A 26,523-nucleotide genomic window follows, 5' to 3' on the forward strand; every position below is an offset into this window, starting at 1 on the left:
GGGCCTCAGTTTTCCTGATGTGTGAAATGTTGGTGTAAGGTCCACTCCTTTATTTTCCTGCCCAGTTATGTATCCTTGATCTTGTTTCATCACAGAAATCAGCGAGCCTTTGGTTGCAGGCCACTGTTGTGGGAGGTGGCACAAGAAGGGAAAGTTGTTTCAACTAATACCCCAAATCAATAGTAGCACGTGAAGAGAAGAGGTAAAACAGAAAGTATCAGGCAATAGGGGAAGAGAGAGAAGTAGGACACCCTGAACATTTCTGCCAGCGTCAAATGTGAGTGTACAGCAAGTTGACAAGGAAATGGTTAAAGAAAAATAAGAAATTTTTGCAGTACCTATGTACTGAGTGGCTGAGTGGACAACTATTCCTGATAGAAAAAGATGGCAAAAAATGTGTGACTCTGGAGAACTGAGTAAGAACAGAGATGGAAAATACACAAACACAACAGAATCTAAAATAAAAGAGGGTACACAAAAGGAGTATGTATAAAGCCACACAGCCAAATGCAGCAGAGGGAACAGAGAACCTGACAGATTAAAAAAAAAAAAAGGATTTGAAAAGAATAGAAAAAATAACACCCATGTGGAAAGCAGCAAAAGAAGAAAAAATATTTGTGGATAAACATCTGGAGTCAGGAGCATATTTTAATTTCTGGGGTTTTTTTGAGCTCTGTTTGCTACTCTCATTTTCATTTTGAACTTTTTTTCCTCTATGACTTGAGGAACCATAGGGGAGAATGAACACTTTCACTGTGACTAACCAGCAGTTATATTGTAACTACAGATGATGCCCAGATATATTCAGGTACACTAAGCTTTAAACAACATGACGATTGCAAGAAAGGAGACTGACAAGGAGTGTCCTTCCTTTCTGATAATCTAGGAATATTAAATTATTTCTCCCCCTGTGTCCCCCATATTTCCTTTAACATTTCTCAAACATGCATTACACCTAAGAGCTAATTTTACCACAGGAGCCTGTTTCAGCGTGCTTTAGATATTAGGAGAGGTTCAGTTATGAATACTAAACTGATATTTTTTCCAGAGGACAACTAAAATCTTGAACCTTCCTTCTTACAAGAATTTAACTACTTTTCAACTACAGAGCTACTATGGTCTAAATATACAGACAGAATATAGTATAGAAAGTAAGAACTACAAAAGAAAATAATATTTACAACCTTCTAAATTAAAGATCTTTTCATAGGAATAATAATTAAAAATACATTCTAAATGTTGTTCTGGTATACCTGGCCCTGTTTTTATTTGATGAGCTTCAAATTATATTTCAGAGGTAGTTTAAAAGTTGATTTAAATGTCATGATAGAAGCCAAACTTCTTGATTTCCTTGCAGCCTCCTTCTTTTCATTTTGCACAATTTGTAGTTGAACTTCTTTCATATTATAAAAAGTGTAGCTCTTCAAGAAAAGTTAATATTAAGATGGATTTCAGCAGTCTTAAGAACAACAAGAAAGCATTTTGACAGTCTTACCATACACATACTTGTGCAATATCATTCCAGACAATAAAGGAATGACATAAAAATGGCAGTCAGCTCAAAACAAATAAAATGTTAAACATATGTTTCTGTGTCTATGTGCATATGTGCATAAGCAAAAAATTCTACTTACAAGTTTCCTTATACATACAAAGCTGCAGCTTATAAAATCAAAGCCTTAATTTCTCTTTTTGTAGACCATTAGTAAATGTGTTTATTTTTTTTAAGATGACCTGAAATTTTTACTGTAAGGACAATACCAATCTTTTAGAAACTAAGTGTGACCACACCATTAACCTGTCAAATTAAAACAGGTTTGTGATGCCTACTCTCAGTAAGGTATAAATATGTATACAAAATTTCTACTTCCAAGAAACATTTCAGTGTCAAGGATTTGGTGCTTTTCAGCAGAAATTTTTTCCTCTGACTCTTTTAAAATACAGTTGTTGTAAATTCGTACTTCTAAAGCAGCCTCTTTCCTCCTCCTTCCAGCAGCACAGTGTCTCCACTGTCTGTAACCAGCAGGGATTCACGTGAGCTTTTTAGCTGATGTCAGTGCATGTAAAGAAATCGCCACTGTTTCAAGTATATTTGCAAGTGGAAAAACAAACCTGAAATTTGAGTGGGTGTCATTGCAACCTGAACAGTTCATCTTTACAGCAGAAAAACTTGCAGTAATTGCATGCAAACTCTTACACCAAACCACAAAACATTGTGTTCAATTATTAGGAGCAGAATTACTTAACACAACATTTCTATTTACTCTATCAATTATTCTCTTTTCACTTCAGGACAGAAAAGCAAAGCAACTCTTGTGTTAAAACAGCTATGCTAAGACTACTTCAAAAGCTCATTAGTGAAAGCCACACACCAGATTCCATTGTAAGTTTACTGTTATTCAATCTTTCCTCGTGGACTGAAGTTCACAGTGCTACTGCCTTATAATGCTTCTCTGTTCCAAAAGGCTGTAAACACATCTGGAGAAACTTCATTCCCAAGTACTCATTGTTTTTTGAGGATTAGCTGCTGTGCAATTGATGTCTCTTCAGTACTTTATGCCTGGTTATTAAAATGCTCAGAGCTACCAGTTTTTGGCAAATCCACCTTTTAACATCCAGGGAGGCTCTGTGTGAAGTTTGTCCTTTGCTTTTACGGTAAACTGGCAGAAGCAAGGCCATACCTGCAGTGCTGTGTCCAGCTCTGGGCTCCTGAGAACAGAGAGACATGGAGCTCCTGAAGCAAGTCCAGCAGAAGGCAACAAAGATGATTAAAGGACAGGAGGATCTCTCTTTGGAGGAAAGGCTGAGGGAGCTGGGCCAGTTCACCCTTGAGAAGAGACAACTGAGAGGGCACCTCACCAGTGTCTGTAAGTATCTGAAGGGAGGGGGCTCAGAGGATGGTTCCAGGCTTTTCTTGGTGGTTCCAAGCAATAGGACAAGAGGCAAAGGGCAGAAACCGATGCACAGAAAGGTCCACCTGAATATGAGGAAGAACTTCTTTCTGTGCAGGTGACCACACACTGGAACAGATTGTCCAGAGAGGGCATGGAGTCCCTCACTGGAGATATTCAAGAACCATCTGGACACAATCCTGTGCCAGGTGCTCTAGGATGGCCTTGCTTGAGCAGGGAGGTTGGACCAGATGATCCACAGTGATCCCTTCCAATCTGAACCATTCTGTGATTCTCTGAAGTGAAATTATACTACTAAAATGTTAGTTATACTGGAATAGCTACCAAGTAGCAACAATGGGAATAGCAAAGCCTATAATGCTACTCAAGAAAGTAACAGAAGAACGTAAAATATACCACTACAAACTAACTCAATACCTAAAATAGTATTTTTGCTATAAAACAGCCTCTAAAAACTCCACTGGAAAATTCCATTTCACAGGCACCAGGTCTTGGACAAACGTAGTGTAAGATAAAGTCATTACTTACTGGTTTAATGTCACATCTAAGATGAAAGATGATCCAAAAGCATCAACCTGGAAGCTGGCTCGAGCAATGTGGGTAGACTGCAAGATGGAAAAGACTGAAATTATTATTTAGTCAAGGAAAAACCTTTTTACTGGTTTGATAATGCAGAAACAAAATATATACAATAAGTAAAAATGTCTTTAACCAAATAAAATTGAATTGAAACAGACAAAACAGTCTATGATAATGAATAAAAGATCAGTTTTCTGAATCTGCAAGACTTACTCAAGAATTCCCAACAACACAATCTGTGACTCAGAGTAACCCCCCATCTTAGCCCATCTACACCATAGGGAACAGCTCTTCAAACTCCCATCCTGGGCAAACCAGAGCAAAGGGAGCTGAGACCTCCCCTGGCTTACATGTTCCTTACACTGACTCGGGACACAGAGCAGAGAGAACAGAGGCATTACTGGCTTGGTCAGACAACTGTACTCTCACATATCTCACCAACAGTGCCTGAAAGAAGCTGTTCATTCAGACAGCCTCTCATACAGCGAGGGGATAGCAAGGGGCTCAAATATAATTAGCTGCATTTTCTGTAAAGCTCTGACTCACAACCCTCTAAAAGCTTCCCAAAACTCCAAACCCTTGAGCAGCTACTAAAATCAAAGAAAAATGAGTGGTGGAGAAACAGCTTGTTTGCTTGATTCCTTTCTTTTCTTCCTTTCTTTACCATATTCTCCTTTAATTCAGTCCTATAGCAGGCAAACATGGGAACACTTCATAACTTCCAGCTGCCAGAAACAGGGTTTTATTCTCTTAGTAGTGGAAGAAAATACTTAGCTCTCCAATGGAAATGCAACATTTGTTTCTAGACCTGAAAACGCCCAAGAAACAGAACTGCCACCTTATTTAACTAATTAACAAGAAAAGCTACTTGGAGACATTTTGGAACAGTATCAATTTTGTTCCCATTTTGTTTCTATTGAAATGTGCACATTATGAATTGAGGCATGTAGACCGAGGACCTAAGAGAAAACGCTGAAGAACCACTTAAGACTCTAAACTACACTTCTCCAAATAAATATAATATAGGATAGTACAACTGTAACAAATGATTTATTGAAAACTCTGGGAAACACAGGACAGGATGGGATGATGTGAATCATCAAATTCACTCTTTCTAAAACTACTGGCAGGCTTTCAATAGGCATTAAATCCAGAAGAGCAGAGAATATCAGCTCCCTTGGAAAAGAGCAGCAGCAATGAAAAGGAAAGCTGAAGGAATGACTTTTTTGTTTATTACATCCTTTAGTTGCCCTACAGCAAAATTTTCTTGTTATGTCTACATATATAAGCACAAGTATTAATAAATAGAAAAGACAACAACCATGAATACATAGCCACAAACAGATGAATCCTTTTTAAAGAAGTTAGGACAGTTTCTCTTACTAGAGGATGCTCAGGCTGAGGGTCCTTTATAAAAATACCTGGTTGTGTCACTACTGTGCAGATGCACACAAATTTGCATGACAAGAAACTACATATTTACATTCCACTTCAGAGAGATGCAGTAAAACTGGCAAGCTCCTTAGAAGGTTCCTCAATAGACATAACTCAGTGTCAGATATCCTTTTGTCTATCCCCACTACATCTAGCCTGCCCTGTAGCACAGGCCACCAAGCCTTTGCTAAGTGATTTTTTTAAATTCCTGGATAATTTATCATCTTTTCTGAACAAATGTATCATTTTTGATGAAATTAATATTACATATATTACACATGTATTACATATAGTTTACCTGAGTAAATAATAGGTGGTTAATTACCATCAATATTAAAACCCTGCTTTCTATCAAAAATAGCTTTAAAAAAAATAAAAACCAAATAAACAAACAACAAAAATACACATCTAGCTGGCATCTGTGATGACAGACACCCACAGAATGTACAGACACCCACAGCACATATGGCACCCACATGCAGGACCATCATTTAGCCGTTTCTGTCCTGCAGCAGCTAGTGCAACCACAAATACAGCAAAAACAACCATTAACAAATTATCACATTACCATTGTTCCTTCTTTTCCACCTCTCAGGCAGCAGAGTCTGCTTTGAATGATTTTAAAATTTCATCTTCTCTTGCTAGATGTGAATTTTCAGGCTGCTGGTCACAAACAGGATGTGACAGGCCGAGAATCAAGTAAGGTACAAGGGACCAGTGGCAGTTCTGTCGTTCCCTTGTTCCACTGCAGCCTGTTCACTAACCTTAGCTAACCTTCATTCAGCCACCTGCACTGCAACAACCACCTTCTGATCAAAGGAGTAATGGCAGCCCAGATTTTTGATTCTCATCATTACATTATTAAATGCAATAAACATTCTACAGCATTTTATTATTCCTGCTTGTTAACAACATAGCTACATATGCCATCATTTAGATCTCTAGACTGAGTATAACCAAGTCTTCTATATGACCATATGCTGGTACCAGAAGAGAATTAGTAAGAAAGAATATACAAAGCCTAATCTGGATTTCTAAATGTAAATATATTAAATGTAACATTTACTGTTAAAATATATCTACTTCATAGATCATAAGAGCAAAAATGACTCTATTGTTTCAGTTTGGTTTGGCTTTTAACTGCTAGGTATATTGCACCATATCGATTTGGTCTGGGAGATTTCCTCTCTTGAACACATCTCTAAGATAAACAGCTACAAGCTAATGTATTTATTTCTAAGGTGACCCTGGACCACAGTTATTCCCTGACAGAAACTGTTAATGTGGATTTAAGGAAGAAAATACGTATGAATAAGTTAATAAGAAGAAAAGAGAGGTAACCACTCCCCAAGACACATGATGCAAACCCAGAAACTTAGCATTAAGTTTAACTCAAGTGCAATCAAGTGTATCTGAAGGGTATATCAAACCTACCAAAATACCAAGACATTCTGGCACATGACAAACTCACCCCTTTCCAGAAATTGCATCCCTTCCTGATATACGTGTGTAAAGCACCATCACACTTAACACTGCAGGCTGCTGCCAAAAATGAACAGTTCTGCCCCATCCTGGCCATGTGTTCCCACCTACTCTCCCTTGTCAGCTCATGTGGCTGGCCAGAAAGCCAGATCAGCAGCAGAAAATTAAGCACCACTTGGAGTGGGCCTGGTTTTTGTCAGACAAATAAACTGATCTAAATAAACCACAAGGTAGATGCGACAGAAAGAAGTTGGAGGGGACACCCAAGAGAGAATGAAGAGGAGGACAGATTCCTCCTTTCAGCTAAAAATGTCATCCATCGTAACAAAAAACTGCACATGCATTTTTAGGGTAACAGTTCCTCTAAATACCTGGTTAAGAATCACAAAATAAAGAAATGGATTTTAAAAGTCTTGGCTCTACATTATCGTTAAGCACATCTATCTGCCCACTCAGTGAACAGGTAAAATGAGCAGCTGCAAAGGAGCCTACATCCACAGATATGTGTCAATAAAAGAAGCCAAAGAGAGGAAATAAGTACTTTTCCATCTACACCACCTCAGTCAAGCAGAAGTAACAAGAAAGACACCTGCAAAGGCTTCTCTAAACCACTGAAGCAAGACAATTAATTACATCATTCAGTTCTCAAACCCAAGAACCCTCTCAGAAAATGTGAGGCTTTTGCAACAAACATCAGCTTGGCACACCAGTGGCTGACAACTGAGTCATAAAAAGGGAGTTCCTGGAGACCAGAAGATGCACTCAATGCAGAACATGAACAAGAGCCAGGAAAGGAGAATCGAACAACTTAATGGAAGAGTGCAATGCGATGCCTCCAACACAGTCAAAAAGTTCTGAAATTTTTATGTCATGCAACTGCAGAAGAAAAATACCAGTAACAGCTCTGAAATTAGCTGCAGTACTTCAGGTGCAATTTCTAGTGGTGCATAAATTGCACTGACCCGCAAGGCCCACTACAGAAACTACCAAGCGTCCCATGCACCTAATGCAACTAGGCAGAGCTAACTTCTGCTAAAGATTGCAACGTTTAAGCATCTCAGTGAATGTCTAAAAGGAATCAAGAGTAAATGGAGTGGAAAAGATTATTTCAAATCACTAAGCACTAAGATATTTTATCCAAAGCAAAGATCAAAAGCTTGAATTCTACAAAAACAAAAGTGGTGTGCAAACCTTCCTGCCAAACCAAGAGCAACGTGATTCCAATTATTTTAAATTACCTGTTCCATGCCTCAGGGATCACTGCAGTAATAGAGGAGATGGACAATCACTACCCAATATGACTATTTATTACTACAAAGAAACACAGCAGAATAGTGATGTCCCTTTGGTACTGCTGCTGGGGATCAGCTTTCTCCAGAAACTGGCCCCAAAGAATGAGCATCTGCAAAGGGAACAAACGCACATCACTGCTGATCAGCATCAGTGCACTGCTCCAGAGGTAACCTTAAACACATTTCAATGACTTTCATTTCAAACAGGGCAAATATCTTAACCAACAGTGAAACATTTACAAGCTATGCACTTTCTTGAATAATCAAACTAACAAGAATTTTAAATGGAAAAATTTACACATTTTCCTCACATTGTATATAATTAGCTGAGTATTGAAAGCAGCACAATAACATGATGACTAATATTTTTCCTCAAAAAAAAAGGAAAAATAATAAAAAACATGTTGTGATGCAATGTGCCAGTCCTCATAAAATCTTCTTTTCCTTGAGAAGTATCCTTGATAAAGCACTTAGCTACTTTTTCATAAGTTTTGCTAGAAGAGATTACAAAAAATTCTGTCAAATAATAACAGCTTCATTAAAAAATTGAGGAGAAAATCTTATTTATATGTTTGTCCTTTGATGTAAAAAATTTTCTATTTATTACTATATATAGCATTGTAGTTTCTAATTAAAAGACTGATCAAATTTGTAGATTTGAAAGAAAAGCATCAAAAGAATCAAGAGATAAAATAATGCAGGATGTTACAAGAAGAAAAAACTTTAAAAGTGTGCTTCAGAGCTTGTAAGAACAATGAGATTTTATAGCAGACATTTGGTGAGTCAGTCACATTTACAAAATAATAGATTCCTTAGATATTAATTTAATTTCCCACACCCCCCCATTTCACAGAAGAGAAACCTCAGCTTGTTGACAGTCCCTTAAGTGTGTATGAAATAAGTTATCTTAAGTTCAGTAAGGACACAGATAAGCCAATGGGAAATCAAAATAAATATAGTCATGAAATTAAATGAAAAATACACTAAAAATTTTATGTAGATTTACCTACATTTGCTGTTTTGAAAATAATCTTTACAAATAAATTTATGCTAGAGAATTATGGTGCCAATTAGCACTCTATAAAAAGACATAAAAAATGTACACACCCTAAAAAAACAATTTTCAGCCTCAGTTTTGTTGTAATAAATCCTGAGTTATGCAGTATATTGTTGTTTTATGTAAAATAAGAAACCTATTCCAAAAAATAATTTTTCACATGTACTGGGAAGAAAAAAGATTAAAACTTTGCTAAGACAAAATTCAGAAATAAGCCTAGGCCTAATATTGAAAATATGTATCCCAAGTGAAAGAATTGTCTTTCAAAAATACACAATAAATATAACTGCAACATTATTTCCTCAGGCCTTCTCTATTGCCATTTGAAAATATCTAATTTTACTCAAAAGTTCAGGATTACTGAACAGGATCCACATATCATAGCATATTAAACTACTGCAAAATCTCTTTTTTTACTTTCCCTAGCATTCTCATAATATTTATAGGCCCTCATTTATTGTATTAATCATAATTATTTGACATTCTTCATGCAAGCTCCTTCTTATCCAATGCATAAATCTAAATATCTTTGGTGGGGCAGAGTTTATTTAATGAAAAAACTGCAGAATAGGATCATGGTTTGATGAAAACGCTTTTATAACTACCTCTTTGGGGCACATTTAGCAAGTCAGTTATTTATTCTGAGGAAAAGCGAAAAGCTAGAAATAAGAAAATACTTTAATAGATGCATGTTCATTTTTTAGTCCTGGATCACACATCTGTTCTCCGTGCCAAGTGAGGGTGGAGCACGGGCAGAGCTAAAGACCATCAGCTAGAGTCTAGTGCCAAGGCCCAATTCCTTGTGGTCATAAACATGACCTAAAATAGCTTTTCTCCATATAAACACCACAGTACCAATGAAGTAAAACTCAGAAACAAAAACCACTTTTAGCCCCAAAATGCCTGTAATTAGTCTTCCCAGAAAAAAAAAAAAAAAAAAAAGAAGAAAGAAAAGAAAGGGGGAAAAAAATCACAACAACCCCCCCTTATTTTGTTTATTTGTCTGTTTGAGCACAGACACTATCTGAATTTAGTCAATATATATGGGGGAAGAGCACAAGGGGAAAAACGTCCGGAGCACAAACTGATGCAAGATTTACACAGGTGTCACTGCTGCAGTCAGTGCCTGGGTAGCAGCATGGATCCTTCTGAGGACCCCTGAAAGCTTCTCCTCCTGCTCTCCTTCCTCACCTCCACTTCATCTTTCTTGAAAATTCACCCAAGTTTAACCATTAAGTGGAACAATTAAGACAGGAAAACTATTAGGCTGTCACTGGTAGCAAATTTAGCAAGAGCTGCCATTTGATCTCCCACATCTAATAGGACAAATTTGAGTAACTGAGTGGGCAAGATGCTGCTTCCCAAGACACAATCTCACACTTGTTTCCAGCACCAGTAAAGCCCCGTGGCACTAGATCTCACACTCATTGTGCTTTTAAGTGTAGAGGATGATGTTAATTTGATTCTGAAATTTTCTTTATAAGTTTTGACTTCCTGTGAGACTAATTACTGCAAGTCTTCAAATCACTATGAAAGGAAGAACTGCAAGAACTTTTGGGAAGTCATAGCTATTTTTTTCCTTTTTTCTGAAAGGGAAGCAGCAAGGATTCATATATAAAATGTTACATACAGCTACAGTGCCAGAGGTCTTAAATATATCACTATTGGGGCAAAACCAGAAAACTAGTGACTGCTCAATCTCATGTTTTTAAAATGCACTCAGAAAGGTTCTTCATCAAATACTAATGGCTAGGGAAATTATGATCAAATGGGTAGTTATAAGTGGGATCAATCAAGTACAGGATTATATACAGGAAACAAAGAAAAGTCATGAATTAAAATTTGAAAATTTTCCTGCCATAATTCATACAAAACTTTGACGACCATTGAAGATCACACTTCTAAAACTAAGACAGGGAGCAGAGCAAACAAAGACTCACCCTGTGACCCAGAAACACCAGTTTCCATTGCTCCCCACAGTGACTGTAGCTTTCAGAAAGCCAGATCTAGCAGGAAAAGCAATGTACTGGCATGTCTAGGAGTCAGAAAAAATACTACGGCAGCAGTAGTGCAATGTGTTCCATCTGTAACACTCAGCAGCCCAGGACCTGGCTGCAGTCAGAGGGGGAAACTACTTTATGGAGAAACATGAGATCAGAGGGAAAGGACTCCAACAAGGACAATCTATCCTCAGTAAAATACCCCTCTCCCTGGCAGTTTTGAATGGGCAGAACCCAAACAAGATGCTACTCATGCACAGCTGCAGCGTGAGAGGCAAACAACCAACACCCATCTGCAGGGGGACAGAGCACAAAACAAGGGCAGCAACGCAGGCGCCGTGGGCAGCCCTGCAGCACGAACCCATCTGCATCTCTGTGTCATCTCTCTGGAGAAAGGACTATTGTCCAAGAACACCACTTAGGCAAGAAGGAAAACTCAACGGATCCAACAGGCGGGAGGAGTGACGGCATTTCCTTCACTGAAGCAGATGGTGCCTTGAGGTCATTTTTAGCTACATGTTTTCCAAGCTCTGAAAGGAATCAATAACACTTAAAGCATCTCTTGTAGTCTCCAGAAATGAAGGAAATTAGTTCCACTATGACAGAAATCTACAAAAACCCTCCCTTAACATGCCTTTACCTTACAAATAAATCATTCAAATGTCATAGGAAGAATCCATGCTGACTTTGCTCCTTTATGCCAGTATCAATGAACAAACCTTTTTTCAGCAACACGGTGACATATTCCAAACATTTTTCAATTGGTCTTACATTTATTTTACATACAAATGCAAGTTTACTACCAAAAGATTAGCTCTGCCCACTGAAAGCAACAAGCACTCTTTGACACCTAAAGCCTACCAACATGGTTAACTTCTCCCAGGAATGGACCCTGGGCACCAACAGAAAGTTTACCAATATCCTGTTGGCATTAGAGGCTAACAAAAGTTTGACAAAACTTGCAGTGTTAGGCATGCCAATACATTGCTCAATAAATTCCACAGATAATACTTCTTTTAATATGACTCACTCTCCACATTCAAGTATCAAAGTCCTGCTTCAAGCTGAAAAGTGCAAGAAAAGCAAATTTCAAAACTCCTTTTCCCCTTGATACAGCCTAGGAGATCAAAATGAATCAACATTTTCACTGTATATGTTTTCTGAAACAACTGATGGATGGATTTTTTTCATTCCCACAGAATTTCAGGAGTTGAAATACTCCAAGGAGACATTTCTGGAACAGAGTGTATTCCTACATACTGCTATTCTTCTGGGCTATTTTTGAGCTGTAAGTCAGGGCTCTAGCCTCCACATTCCTATACATCACACTTTCATTAGAAGGCATTTACCCACACAAATTTTTCTAAACTTTGTATTAATACCACATTCTGGAGTACACTTTTTCTAAAGCACGTCTCTTGCTACAGTTTTCTGGTCTGGTAACACACATTTCACTTAAAAACAAGAAACAAAGAAAGACTTAAGAGTGAATTTAGCATAGGTAGACAAACTTGAGCTTGTCAAATTACCAGATGAGTCACCAAATTTCATTGTCTGAGGGCAAATGCACAGCAACAATATTAAGTTAACTTACTTAAACTGAATCCAACTTTCAAGCTGGACTCCTAGTGACTCAACAGTTAAAACAGCTCTACATCATTCGCCATAATTCTTTAATTTCAGGTGACACTGACTTTCCACTTGGACTTACCCAACCAGCCAAGCCCCATCATGGCAGTGCATGGTACAGCCTGGCAGAACACATCCTGACCATGTGTGAGTGCACTTCAGCCACCTTTGCTGTTCCAGTGTTTAACAATAAAGTTTCTGGGAAAAAAACCTAAGTCTTCCCTGACACAGTCCTCCCCCTAAAGCATTAAAAGCTTGCATAGATGTAATCTTCAGTGTCCAAAGCTCTCATCTGCACTGAACATGCTTCCATGTGAGGAGAGTGATGTTGTTCCACATCCACTCTTGGCTGTGGCTCAGCACAGCTGCCACTGCACAGTTCACCCCTGCAGCAATGATTTCTCCTCTGCAGATTAATGCAACTATTGCAGTGGCTTCAGCAGAGCACTATCAGGGAGCATCTGCAGCTACCAAGAGCTAAATTTCATGCGACAGATCTCTGCGATCCTGTATGCGCTCCAAAAGACATCCCTGCAGAACAGCGTCCATACACTACCTAGGAGACCACAGGCAAGCCAAAGGAAAGAAGGCAACTACAGGGACATTGGAGGCTTTCTTGTCTGAAAGTTTTCCACAGACAATCATAGCAAATTTGGCATTGTTTAAAATAAATTACATAAGTCAAAACTAGAGAAAAGGAAGACAGGATGGGAGTCACGGTAAGTTTTGGGGACACTGAATATAGTGCTTTTAGTTAATATGCAAGAAAGAAACAATTACACTGCTTCTAGAAAAAACAATATTGAAAAAAAATATTATCTAGTGATGAAAATATTGAACCATATTGGTAGATGAAGAGAAAGATAGATTGCACAGGAAGACTCCAAAATCCTGTGTCCAGACTTGATCCTCTGACAGTATTGGAGTTCACCCTCTACATCCACAATTATCCAGACTGAGAGAATACACATGGGCCTGGGCTGGCAACTAAAACATCTGACACGTGAGCTACTTCCCATGAAGCAGAAGAGCAGTCTGCTTGGGAGGAAAGGCAGCCTTGGCTCAAACCATGGGAGTGCAAGACAAGGATCCTCATCTTCCATCCTCTCCAGGGGAAAAATCCAGCGGGAGGCAGCAACAAGTGGAAGGACCACAAACCTCAGCAGAGCTAATTGGAGAGGGAAAAGCACTAAGCCAGTGCTAGCTAGAAAGACCCACAATTTACAGACCTGAACATTATCAGGCTTTTGAAGGTTTTATACAGTTTGATTGACCTTTAAGCAGTGTTTGACAGGATAGCTGTGATAATGTTTTCACAAGTAGAGCCCTAAAAAGGTTGTTAGTTTTGAGTCACTTAAAGACTGGTATGGTTATTGGGAAAACTACAAAAGGGACCTGGGCTATCAGAAGGGTAATATATCTACCATGACCTTTTAACACATATATCCATAATGCTCTTGTGGCAAACATTTCAGAGTGAATCTTAACTTCACATTCCTCCAGAATATGGCTAAATCTCATCAAAGTTGATCATGACACTGCTCAGGATGCAACACACTTCTACACTATGTATGTGTTACAGCTGATATAGCTGACTAGGCACTGTAGGAGTCCCAAAACAGGTGCACAGTGAAACTGTGGCAGAAAGAATACTCGGTGTGATCTTGCACTCAGGGGCACCAACACAAATGAATACAGATACATTCATCATCAGAGCTGGAAAGCACTCCTCTGTCAGACTTTGCAGTTACTACACTAATCATGGCAAGGAGCAAACGCTGGGAAAATACTTCCTATACAAATTGTTACATCTGAGCCTTTAAGATTCTTTTTGGCTGTATATAAGCCTGTTTTATGAGGCTAAGCTCTAGCTTTAGGAATATCTCTCTTTTCCAGTCTGCTATGGCACAAGCATGAGAGGATGACACAAAACAACATGAACTCTGAAAGCAGCAGCTACCAGAGATTTTTTGCTGGATGATTTTTTGGTCTTATACATTTACTGTCATAACAAATCTCATTATCAAGAAGGGAAAGGCTTTTCCTGATATGAGCTTGCAAAGAAGGATAAATTAGGACTTTGAAATATTCTTTGCCTATAAAGTACCAAAACACACTTTGAGTACTTAATACAAAGGTGTTCCTGAAAGCGCCTCCTACATCAGAAATCAAAGGACACTTTCAATGCCCTTACATCATTCAACAAACAATCTATAACAAAGTTTAGCTTTTGGCAGCTTTTTCCTCTTCAGGAAGGCAAGACCTGCATCAAGAGTATGAATATTTTAACCATCATTCACATATTCATAAAATATTGGTGAAGTATCATATTGCAGAACTGCATGCACTGAATACACAGTAGAGTATCACACACATTTTGCCTAATGCCTTACAAATGTTAAGAAGCAACAAGGCAGGAAGAAAACCAAATTCGGCAATAAACCAAATGCATGTTATTGCTCACTGTAGCCCCTTTCCCAGTTTAGACTACTTCCCTTTGGTTCTGTGTTAGGATGACCAAAAAACTGCGCCTATGTTTCTTCAAAGACAGAAGTCATTTGATTAGGTGGGCAGAAAAGATTTTTTTAAATCAGGCAATTTCTCATGACACTTCTCTTTCCAACAGTCACCATCCATCAGTCCCAAACTCTAGAGATATTTTATAAGCCACTCAACAGTCAGAGCTCTTAAAAAAAAAAAAATTACTATTCCTTGGAGCTACCCAACACAGTAATTTACAATACCAACAGAAATTGACAGCCTCAGAACAGAAAGCAAGAGTCAGCAGTTTCAGAAGCACCTGCAAAGAACAGGGATATCCTGATTGAAGACTAGAATGAGACAACAAGAAACCAGAGAATCCAATACCAAAGACTAGGCAACACTTGAATAACTAAGGAAGATTTCAAATCCAAGAGCAAGCAGAGCTATGCAAACTCAGCATGACAGAGCAAAGCTTCTGTGAAATTGATTATTAGCAATAAGAAATCATTTAAGAAATCTGCAAGCCATGATTCCAAATAGGTGTGTGCAATTGTATCATTTGGTCACAAACAATGCAGGCTCTAGAAGATAAATAAGTTCTTTACTGAAAGCTTCTGACTCACTCACTCTGGACTACAAACAACATGCACTTCTGTCTGCAGATGCAGCTTAATCTTGGAGGCCCTTCAGGCCAGGCTCCCTACAACCAGCTCATCCCTTTTACTCTTTCGGGAGGAATCCAGTGTACCTTCATGACAACAGGCAATGAGCAGGTGAAAAACAGCTTAAGAAACAGAAAATGCTGTATCATGAATGTCCTGCACAACCAGCAGAGATGAGTGAAGCTCTGTCCGTAGCAGGTCAGAACCTTGTTGCCACTGAAAATCATAGCAAATCTCACAAATTTCCATGTAACACTAAGATGTATCAAAAATTCATAATGATAATATAGGCAGTGGAGAGGGATGCTTACATGTTCCCACATTTTAACAAAGAACACACCTGCACTGTATTGACTAAAGGAAAATACTAAAAAACTTGTGGTTTCCCATGATTTTCTTACAATACAAAAATATGGCTAAAGGCACAGAGTTAAAAGTTTCCTTAAAAATGTTGAGGGTGGGAACATTCCTTCTTTTAAACACTAAAATATTAGATTACCCTTCACTGAATGTCCCTGACATAGAGGACTCTCATTGTCTAATACACTTATTTATGTAACAGTAAACTGTCCATTGCTAAGATCCTGAATTGCATTAATGACAATATAATATTAGTGTATTTTTAGCAAGATTATATCTTATCTTGATTATTCTATATGTTAAGTACTGTACAGCTGCTAACAGGCACCCTTTGAGGAACAGATAAATCGAAATACAGGTTACTAGCAATGACTCTATTCTGCAATGGAATTAAAAGCAGAAACCCAAAGTCACGTGAATTCCACAATGTCCACTATAAATTGTACATTAAAACATTAATGACATGAACATGTAATAGTCTACAACATTTGCCTTGTGCTGTGTTCTGAGGTTCAGCAATCTTGGACAACTACAATTGTGAGCACATTAATTATGTTTTTTAAGCAATTACGTTCTAAGATGAGTATATAGATTATTTCCTTTACTATTTAATAGTAAAGCATGTATGTAGAGAAGTCACTCAGTTCTGATGGCAATGGCCCAAAAAACCCAGAACAAACAAAATAAAGGAAGTTGTTAGAGAAAAACCTCAACAAATGCTGAAAACAAACCATTATTTTTTTGAAATCTGCCATCCAGTCACTTCTGCCTGCAATTATCTCCTTTCACCCCATTTTCTTGTATTACACTCCTCTGGCTCAACTCCATCATAAGCCTGTTCTAAAACTCCTGATCTGCAAAGGTCATGCTTCTCTTCTGCATTCCTCTGCATGATCATCTTCATTTCCCTTTGTGCAGCTCTGAACTCAGGCTTGCATCCTTCTTGTTCAACTTCTGCCCTTTCTGCAGCTAAAGCTTTCATCCAGGAATTAAAGGAATCCAATCCGATTTAATACGACTTCACTCTCTCCAGCTTCTCTCTCCACCCCCCCCCCCCCGCCCCTTTTATCTTTATCCAATTCAAAACACAACTACATGGTTTTACATTAATTCAACAACAGCCTTGTTGGCTAGTCCCTTGACTGCACCTTCCCATTCAGGTATCTTTGTTTCTCTAGACATGGTTGCTAGTCCTTCACTCACCAGGGATTCTTCTTGAATGCTTTTACCTCCTCAAAGAAGCATGCTCCCTTAAGTAATCCAGAAACCCATTCGCTTTGGTTTGAAATCTCTATTCAAGACCAGCTTTTTTAATTCTCAAATACAGTTATTCAGAAACTGTTAGCAATGGATAGAACATGAAGACAGTCAGAGTGTATTTAATCATAAAAACAAATGCATATGGAAATGTTATTGATGCAGAGGACAGCTCCGTTCCCCTACTCTTTTTATGCCACTGACTGTTAACTTCTCTGGGCAGGCATGGGTGTCTCTTCATGTGCAAGCAGAATCCGGTATCTTTATACTTCATGTGACATTCACTGGACACCCACCAGCACCATGGAAGTTAACTCTGTGAAGTTAGTCCATAACTTTGACAATTGCCTTCCTAAATGCAGCTCCTGCACAACTTCAGTCAAGCAAAGTCAGCCGCTGCTGGTCCATTACGGCCGAGCTGACTCAGATCTCTGGGCAAGGGATGCCATATCCTGCAATTAGGATGCAGCCATGCTCTGTGCCAGAATCACAGAAAGTCGCTACTCTCTTCGGCCTGCTTGGCAATTTTTTTTGGCCAAAGCACTGTCAGATACTGTATCCTTCAGTGAGTAACAACCATCAGATGCCATGGAAGAGGCTGGGAATATTTTAAGCAGCAGCAGGGAAACTTTTTGCTCAGGAAGAAAAGTTGTAGTAGCTTTCACATTTACATCAGAGTTTTTACACATCGACATTGGTTTACTGTGGAAGCTGTTGTGAATAAATGTATTTAACCCTTTTCAAACCACCTATATTTTTTTTCTGCTTAGACTAATACTCATACTAACAAGTTAACTAGATGAGTATGACTTAAGATCCTTAAGATTTATGACTTGAGATTTCATGAATAAAATCTGAGACATTCAGAAAAACAAAAACCATTAATTAGCAGTTTGTTCTGTAAGACTAGTATTTTAACCCTAATACTAAAGACAAACAAAACCATTACTAAGTTTAAAACACACATGTCATGAAGTGTTTGAACTTGTGACTTTTCGGGGGTCTTCAAAGAATTCTGAAAGGCCTAGAGAATTTTTTTTCCTTCTTTGAGCAAAGCATTGTGAACTTTGAGACTATTACACTGTAAATATGGTGTCCATATCTGAAAAATCTTTACATAGAGTAAGTTACATTCAGAGGCAAATACATACGATATGAGGAGCTTGTTTATGATTTAAATACACAAAGAGAATGCAAGTTGTCGGTTCTTATACTTCATGGATTATGAAAAAATAAATATTAGACAATTTTTTTGCCTATTTTGTTTCTTAAACACACAGTAGACAATTAGAAAAGGAGGAAACGGAGGCCTTCAGTTCATCATGCATGTCAGCAGTTACCTCAAATGCTCAGATTTTATGTTTATCATCTATAACAACATGGACTCAATGGTTTTTTTCTTTAGATGTAACAGCCATGAACCACCTCAAACAAAGGGGTCAAGAAGAAAATCGCTGTATTTTAATACAAAAGGAGATTGTTAAAAGTTACAAGGATTGGTCCTCATATAACAGAAACATGTTTTTTAACACAAATACTGCCACGGTAATGACTGGACTAGATGATCTTAGAGGTCTTCCCAACCTTAATGATTCTATGATTCTGTGGAATTTGAAAATATACCCCGGATTGTGTAGCAGGCCATACGTACGTTAAATCCTGCCTTTAGTTCACACATTATATTTCAAGCAAATCCCTTCCGATATACAATTTCTATTTTTAAAATCACATCCGAGTCCACAGAGCACAAACCCACCCTGCCCACGCTTCAGCCAGAAGCCGGAATGCAGCCGCAGCGTTCCAAGCCCCGCTGTCGCAAAGGCACCGCAACTTTCATTTTGGGTGCCCCGGGCGCCGCGGGCAGCGGGCTGTGCCCGCCCGGGCCCCGCTGCCGGCCGGGGGAGGGCACTGACAACCACGGGGACCATCTTAACTAAATCGGGCGCCCTTGCACAGGACTGGCGTTCCCCGCGCTCCTGCGGGAAACCGAGCCGCGCGTCCGGCCGAGCATCTCTTGGCCCCGGGCATCATCCCCCGGCGGTGCGAACACCCTCGGCGGAGGGTGCGCTGAAGGGCCGCTCTCCCCGCTCTCTCCCGCTTACCTGTGCCCGCGCCGCCTCGCTCCGCACCCGCGTGCTCAGCGCCGGCCACCGCGCCCCGCCGCCGCCCTCGCCGGAGACCAGCCGCAGGGGCCTGATGCTCTCCCGCTCCGCGAAGGGGCTCTCGCCCCGCCGCCCCGCCGCCGCCGCCGGCCCGGCGCCTCCTGCGGGGGAGAGGCAGTGTCACCCGGCTGCGCCCGAGCCCGCGGCGCGCAGGCTGCGGCGGGGGCTCCGTTTCCATGGGGCTCCGCAGCAGCCCCGGCGCGGCGTCCCCCCCTCCCCGCCACCCCCGCCCCGAGCGCGGCGGCGCTGCCCCGCCACCGCCACTCACCTGGGGCCGCTGTCAGGGCGCCGAGCGCCAGGCAGAGGAGGCAGGCGGCAGCCCGCATGGCGCTGCCCGCCGCCCCGCTCGCCGCCGAGCGCCGCCGGCTCCGCGCCTGCACGGGCGGGGGGGCTGCGGGGCCGCGGCTGCCGCGGGGCCGGGGCTGCCGAGCTCCGCCCCGCCGCCGCGCCGAGCCCCCTGCCAGCCAAGGAGATGGCGAGGGCCGGCGAGGCTCCCCGCAGAGCCCGCTCGGGAGAGGGAAGTGCTGGGAAATGTAGTCGTTCGCCAGGGCGTGAGGGAGCGGGGCGAGACCGCAGGGGAAGCCCCGGAGCCCGGGCAGCGCCGCAGGGATTCCGCAGTCGCTCCCGCCCCGTGGGGCCGCCCCGGTACAGCACGGCTCCGGGGCTGGGGAACCCCCGCCGCAAAACTTGCCTTCGCTGACAGCTGCGGGTGAGGGCGGCGGCTCTCTGGAGAGGCAGCCGGGCGTTTTCCCTCCCTCCCTGCCCATACCACCGTCAGCCCCTCTCTCCCCCTTTACGTGTTCATTTTCTGAGCAAACCTTCGTTTCCTTCTCTATGACATTTTTGCTTCCTTTACTGAATTTCTACCCCCTCCCCGCTTTTTTTAGCAAAGAGAGTAGGAACGGATTACAAGGCAGAATCATTCCTTTCACATTACAACATGCCCTCCTGGACTAAGCAGGAGGCAGAGGTGTCAAGGAGTCCCCACGATGTCCGTTCTCTGAAACGCGAGGATAATTCTCCCTCAGCGCAGGGATGGCTGCATCTGCAACCCAATTCCACACTCCCACCTACCGGGAAGCCGAGAGCAGCAGCGCTGCCTCTCAGCACGGCGTATCTCACCTTCCTTAACTACATTTCTTTATGAAAATGGGACAGGAGTGGCGGTGGCCCGAGGCACCTCTTTCCCCGCCGTTTTCGGAAGGGGCGATAGCAAGCACGGCCAGGGCACGCAGTGGAGGTGAGCAGAGAGGAGGAGGATGCCAGGGCAGCTGCAGATGCAGCTCGCTACCGACCCTGGCAAGAGAAGACGAAGTCTGACTACCCACTGCAAGGCTTGTACCAGTTGTAAAGACATAATAAAGGAGGAGGTGGCACCACAGATAATGCCACTGAAAGCTGCTGCTCGTGGCAGTCTCAAAGATTAAAAGAACAAACAAACAAAATACCTTAAAACCATTATGCAGATCAATTTTAATTGCACTGCTTGCACCGAAAACAGCCAGGCCACCAGCACCTCCGTTTCTGCTCTCAGCAGAAGAGGTTTCCACCCTCCGGGCCGCCTCCCACGGCTCCCCACGGGCAGGACCGTGCCCGGGCACAGCGGCTCGGCAGCGGCTCCCCGGAGCCGCCCGCCAGGGAACGCCGGCGCTCCCGGCCCCGTTTCTCCGAAGGGCTTACCTTACTTACACATATCATCTTATTAAGGGAACAGATTAGAGGAGAGATGAAAGGAATTCAGCTTCTCAGAGTTTGTTTCTGTGATATGTAAACAGACAAAATGACAGTCCAACAAGCTGAAGATAACAGTAGAGTATTGCATTTGGAAATACATAGGAACTTTGAGGAGAAAGTGGCTAGTAAGTTTTATGCTTGTCCTGCTTACACTACTGTCAGATACTACAGGCAAGATGCAATATTACCTCAAAGTAACCATTAAATCCTGAAGCAGCTGCTGAAACAGTGCAAAGTTAGCTTATAAAACTCTGGTGTAAGGTGTCAAAAAAGCCATGGGTGGGTTGGGTAAAGAAAATGAGCAAGTGCTATTTATAGCAGAGAAAAAAATCAGTATTATAATGTGATGCTTCAATCTTCTTACAAAAGTAATAAATCCTTACATTTCAGGCAGCCAACCCCTCCAGCAATTTGAGTTAGACCAAACTTTCCCCACTGGCACACTATTTCACAGCTACTTCTGTCAGTATTTCTGTGAGAATTCGTGACATTGGATATATATTACACCATTGGGCAGCAGATACACAGTACAGTTATACACTCATTTCCTGGATCAGTACATCATAAATTTCTTTTTTTTCTCTTGCTCAGCAGTGTTCAGATTTAGTGTAGGTGTTACACATGGAAGGTGCACCAACCCAGCCCAACCTTGGCTGCTTTAAGCTAACAACAATGAAAACAGAGTTCTATCCAGTCTGTGTGCTCAGCGGATATGGTGACGTACAATACATATGTTTCATAAATGCAGTCCTTTTTTTAGGATACCAACTCTATATTGGTCAAACCCTTCACTAATTTTAAGAATAATATTTATAACCTTTTTTTTATTATTATTTTTCCAGAAATACAGCCAACTAATACAGAGATAAAGTCATTTTAAAAGTATGTGGGCTAGAAGCAATCAGGCAAAACAGAGCTGGAAAAGGTTTTACATTCCTCTCCTTTCAAACCTCTCTCATTTATGTCTTCTACTCTTTGGCTTATTTATTTATCACTGCTGTGGTAAACACTGAAGATTAATTTTAAAGAGAGTTCTTAGTTATGCTAAGAAATCAATTTTGGTATTCATTTCTAGTCCACCTACATATATTCTGTAAGTCAGTAAGTTGTACAATTGCTCTGGATCAATTTGTTGCTAAAATTTCCCCTCATTTTTCTTCAAGAGTGGTGATTAGATGCATATAGAGGTTAAAGCTAAATCTGAGTGGCAGTAAGCACTTGAAAGAAAATAGCTTATTTTCCAGAAGAATATTTACATGTGATGAAACCTAATGGAAAAAATGAGAGGGATAAAGGAGAGTCCACTTCCTGCTGTGATGCAAGTTACATCCAAACTAGTCACCCAAGAAGGATACGAATGCTTGATCACATTTACTTGTAGTTTTATCTTACACTTCACTATTTCAGGAATTTGCCATAATTCTTTACACAATCTAATTGTATGTCTTAAAATTCTTAGATTCTGAGCATCTACAGAATGAAACTAGGGCAAGGAAGTGCTTTCCACCTTTGAGTACTCAGTGTAAGACCAAAGTAGACTGTGATTTGATGCCTCTGTGGTATCAGCTGTCTTCATGATCAAAAAGCCCAGCATGATGAGCCTTTATCAGCCCCTGGTGTGTATCAGCCAATGGCCCAGAGGCCACATGGGCTGACGTGAGGGGGGCTCTGGCTAGCTCTCACCCTGGCCATGCCGGTCAGGATGGGCCATTCCCAGACTGCAGCAGCCCAAGGAATGGGAGAGAGCAGAGCTGCTAGTCCTGGAAAACCTTGGCATCTAGGTTTCAAAGCAAGGGTTCAAGAAGGCTCCCTCAAACTGGTGTTTATTCTTCCAGATAGTACAGGAGAGAGAGGGTGGGGTCCTGCATGCTTAACATTTAAACCGGGGAGCAGAGGGGGGGGGGGCTGGTGACTGGCCCCAGGTTAACACAGGGCAGGGTCAGGAAAGGGGGACAAAGGGACTGGGGAGTAACAGGAGCAAACCATAATTTATCAAAAACCCACCACCACAATGGACCACATAGCTCACAAAGATTCTCCAGCTGGAGAACATGCAGGGATTCACATTTTTGTCCCGTGTCCACATGCCTCACTGTAATTACACCAGTTAGACCAGCTACCATTTTTTCAATATTCCTTCACTCAGAGGCTGCCACAAGAGCTTTACAGACACCATCACCAGCCACATTAGCTGAGTGCATCAGAGCTGAGCCTCTTCAGATGTGGGATGAAGGTGCACACATCCTCACAGGTACATCTAAGGAGCCAAAAACCTCAGGATGTTACTAGCTTCCCTGCAACGCTAATGGGAAAGCCAGCTCTACAGTCACCTCTTGCTTTGTGTCAAGTGTTCTGCAGCTGGGCACTGGGCAAGAGCTGCCCACACAGATGCTGCTGCAGAGCACAGGGCTCACCTGAGCACAAGAATCTCAGAAGCTACTGCAGAACTTCCTTATGTGTGAGTGGTGTTGGCATCGCTAATCCCCACAGGAGTGTCTGTATGTACACCCCCATGCACACCATATGGATTGGGAACGGTTTCCTCTCAGCCACACGACAACTTACCTGAACAGACAAAACATTTCTGCTCCTCAAAGTCAAAGAAAGCAAGATAATTCAAAAATGAAATGCATTACAGAATGACTAGGTTGGAAGAGACCTCCAAGACTGAGTCCAGCGCATGACCTAACACCACAACTAAATCATGGCACCAAGTGCCTCAACCAGTCTTTTTTTAAACACATCCAGCAATGGTGACTCCACCACCTCCCCGGGCAGACCATTCCAGTACTTTATCACTTCTCCCATAAAAAACTTTTTCCTAATATCCAGCCTTTATTTCCCTTGGCGCAGCCTAAGACCGTGTCTTCTCGTTCTGTCAGCTGCTGCCTGGAGAAAGGGACCAACTCCTACCTGACCACAGCCACCTGACAGGAGATTGTAGAAAGTGATAAGGTCAGTCTCCTTATCTCCAGGCTGAACAACCCCAGCTCCCTCAGCCATTCCTCACAGGGTTTGTGCTCCAACCCCTCACCAGCCTCGTTGCCGCCTCTGGATGCACTCAAGCGTCTCAACATCCTTCCCAAACTGAGGGGCCAGAGCTGGACACAGCACTCAATGTCCTTCCTGAACTGAGGGGACAGAGCTGGACACAGCACTCAATGTCCTTCCTAAACTGAGGGGCCAGAGCTGGACACAGCACTCAATGTCCTTCCTAAACTGAGGGGCCCAAACTGGACACAGCACTCAACGCGTGGCATCACCAGTGCCCAGCACAGGGGAAGAATGACCTCCCTGCTCCTGCTGGCCACACTATTCCTGATCCAGGCCAGGATTATAAGAAATCCTTATGAAGAAAAGAGTTCAAACTGTAATTGTTATAATATCTAATTATCACAAATACATACAGATAAATAAAGGTTTGCAATTAGAAGTGCAGTTTTAGTGACCAGAGGTAGTTTTTGTCTGAACTGTTAGACATTTCTCACAATCACTGCCATGTTTTGAAAATACTCAAGTCTCTTTTCTATGAAGAAATCAGAGACAGATGTTCTAGTACATAGTCTAACATAAATACATTCGAACTTTTGTAAAAACTGTGGTTTTTTTTTTTTAAACAAGCTTAAAAATAATAAATATATTAAAATAATTAAATACGCTAACTAAATCCATTTTGGAAATAGTTAATAGGCTTACTGTGGCTTGTGATACCACCTGAATGTACAGCAAAGAGCACTCGCTTAACACACATGAAAGTGAGCAGTAAACAAAATCTGCAACATGACTAGAACTGCTTTTTGCAACCAGTAGCAGTGACTCTCCTATCTTGTCCTGGATTACAATGAATAGTCTTTTTATTTTAAATGACAAACCTCGGATTTTTTTCCCCCTTCAAGATTCTAAAGCCAGATTCCAATGTGTTCAAAATTTCTCTTTGCAGTGCCAGTTGAGCTAACATGTCCTAGGACTGCATTGAACCGTATGCAATGAGTAAATTTACTGATGAGTAAATTTACTAACAGTGGCTTCCTCTACCGTTCACCCTTAACACTGCAGCAATCCTTGTGTGTACCAACAGCCATGCACACACATCCCAGGTGGAGGCCACCAGGGCAGCTAAGGAGTGTGTGCCCCGGGGATGGAAACAGGGAGGCAGAAGCAAGAGACAGTGGGAGATTGTTGCAACGCTTTAGGGGGAAATGTGAATTTTTTCTTAATTTTATTTTTAAGACTGAACCAAAAGCTTGGAAAAACCCACCCCCAGAGAAACTCCAACCAAAAAAAAAAACCAAAAACCCCTCAAAAATCTCCAACCAAAAAATTATCTCAGTAGAAGAAAGATAGTCAAAACACTTGTTCTTAAAATATATTGAACTCACTGAACCAGACAGCAACCATTAAAGTGTATTTCAAAATGAAGAAAGTAATTGCTTCAATCTTCTACTCTTAAGTCCCAGTCCTAGAGTACTATATACTAGTAATTTACAGGCAAAAAATAAATACAGGTATACACATTCAAGATCGACTCCTCTTTAAAATGTCAATTTTTCTCATTTCTGTAATGGCTTTCTATATTTTCTGGATGTGAATCCAGATCAGAATTATCTACAAATCAAGTCAGAAGTGACCAGTAAGATGGAGCAGCCAAAAGCCGTCCTCACCAGAGTGTACATGCAGTTACATTAACAGAGGAATAAGATATGTCACCTTTAAAGGTCCCTAAGCAGCTACTTTCATCATTAAGCTTCCAATTCATACCCTCTGTAAAGGAAAGTAATTTTTTATCATTTTCCTCACCCATTCCTGCTCTCCAAGCAGTTTTACCTACCCCTCACAGAAAATAGCCTATAAAGGACAGACCATAGCCTGCAACGTTAAAGCACTTTAAGCGTAAGTGCACTGAATTTGAGAATACTAAATGGGCAAGAGATGAAAATGCTAACAAGTAATTTATGCAAAAATTAATGAAAGTAATTTCTGTAGCTGAGATCTCTTATATGACATTAAAGCACTCTACATTTATTAATAACTCTTTGCTTGTAATTTCATACTTGTGCCCTCTCATGATTTACAGATAAATCTGAAAGAAATACAGAATTTTTTTTACAGAAATTCTGAAAGAAATCAGCTCTGGTAAAGATCTGCATTATTAAAAATAAGTCTTCCCAACTCTCATTTGTGTCTTTCACTCAGCTTCTGAGTAAAGCCAATCTGACAGATTGGCTACTCTGAAAAAAAAATCAAACATATGACCCAAGTCAATCAGAAACCTACCTGTCCTGTTAATTTCTTGTTTGTTTGTTTTCCTTTAGGAAAATACATACATCTAAATGCTTTCTTATTAGCTGAAATACACAATAGAGCTAGTTTTAATTTAATAATAATACATCAGAGTAGTCAAAGAATGCAATACATCTTTGTTACTGTGTTCTCTATTAAAGCAGCAGAAGAAACAGAAAAGGGAAGCAACCGAATTCCT

General features: G+C 41.0%; 1 protein-coding gene across 1 annotated transcript in view; it reads right to left on the reverse strand.

Annotated features, from left to right (window-relative positions):
- The window catches only part of ADAM22 (ADAM metallopeptidase domain 22), a 127,096-nt gene extending 107,356 nt beyond the window's left edge, over positions 1-19,740 (reverse strand). Inside the window, exons 1-3 of the mRNA XM_063412686.1 lie at positions 19,579-19,740; positions 19,251-19,411; positions 3,441-3,517 (exon numbers count right to left, since the gene is read on the reverse strand). Of these exons, the coding sequence (XP_063268756.1) occupies positions 3,441-3,517; positions 19,251-19,411; positions 19,579-19,636 (296 nt within the window). The 5' untranslated portion in view covers positions 19,637-19,740. The remainder of the gene's footprint in view (positions 1-3,440; positions 3,518-19,250; positions 19,412-19,578) is intronic.
- Between the last annotated feature and the right edge of the window lie 6,783 nt (positions 19,741-26,523).

Source organism: Prinia subflava, chromosome 1 (genome assembly GCF_021018805.1).
Source record: "Prinia subflava isolate CZ2003 ecotype Zambia chromosome 1, Cam_Psub_1.2, whole genome shotgun sequence".
NCBI classification, from domain to species: domain Eukaryota; kingdom Metazoa; phylum Chordata; class Aves; order Passeriformes; family Cisticolidae; genus Prinia; species Prinia subflava.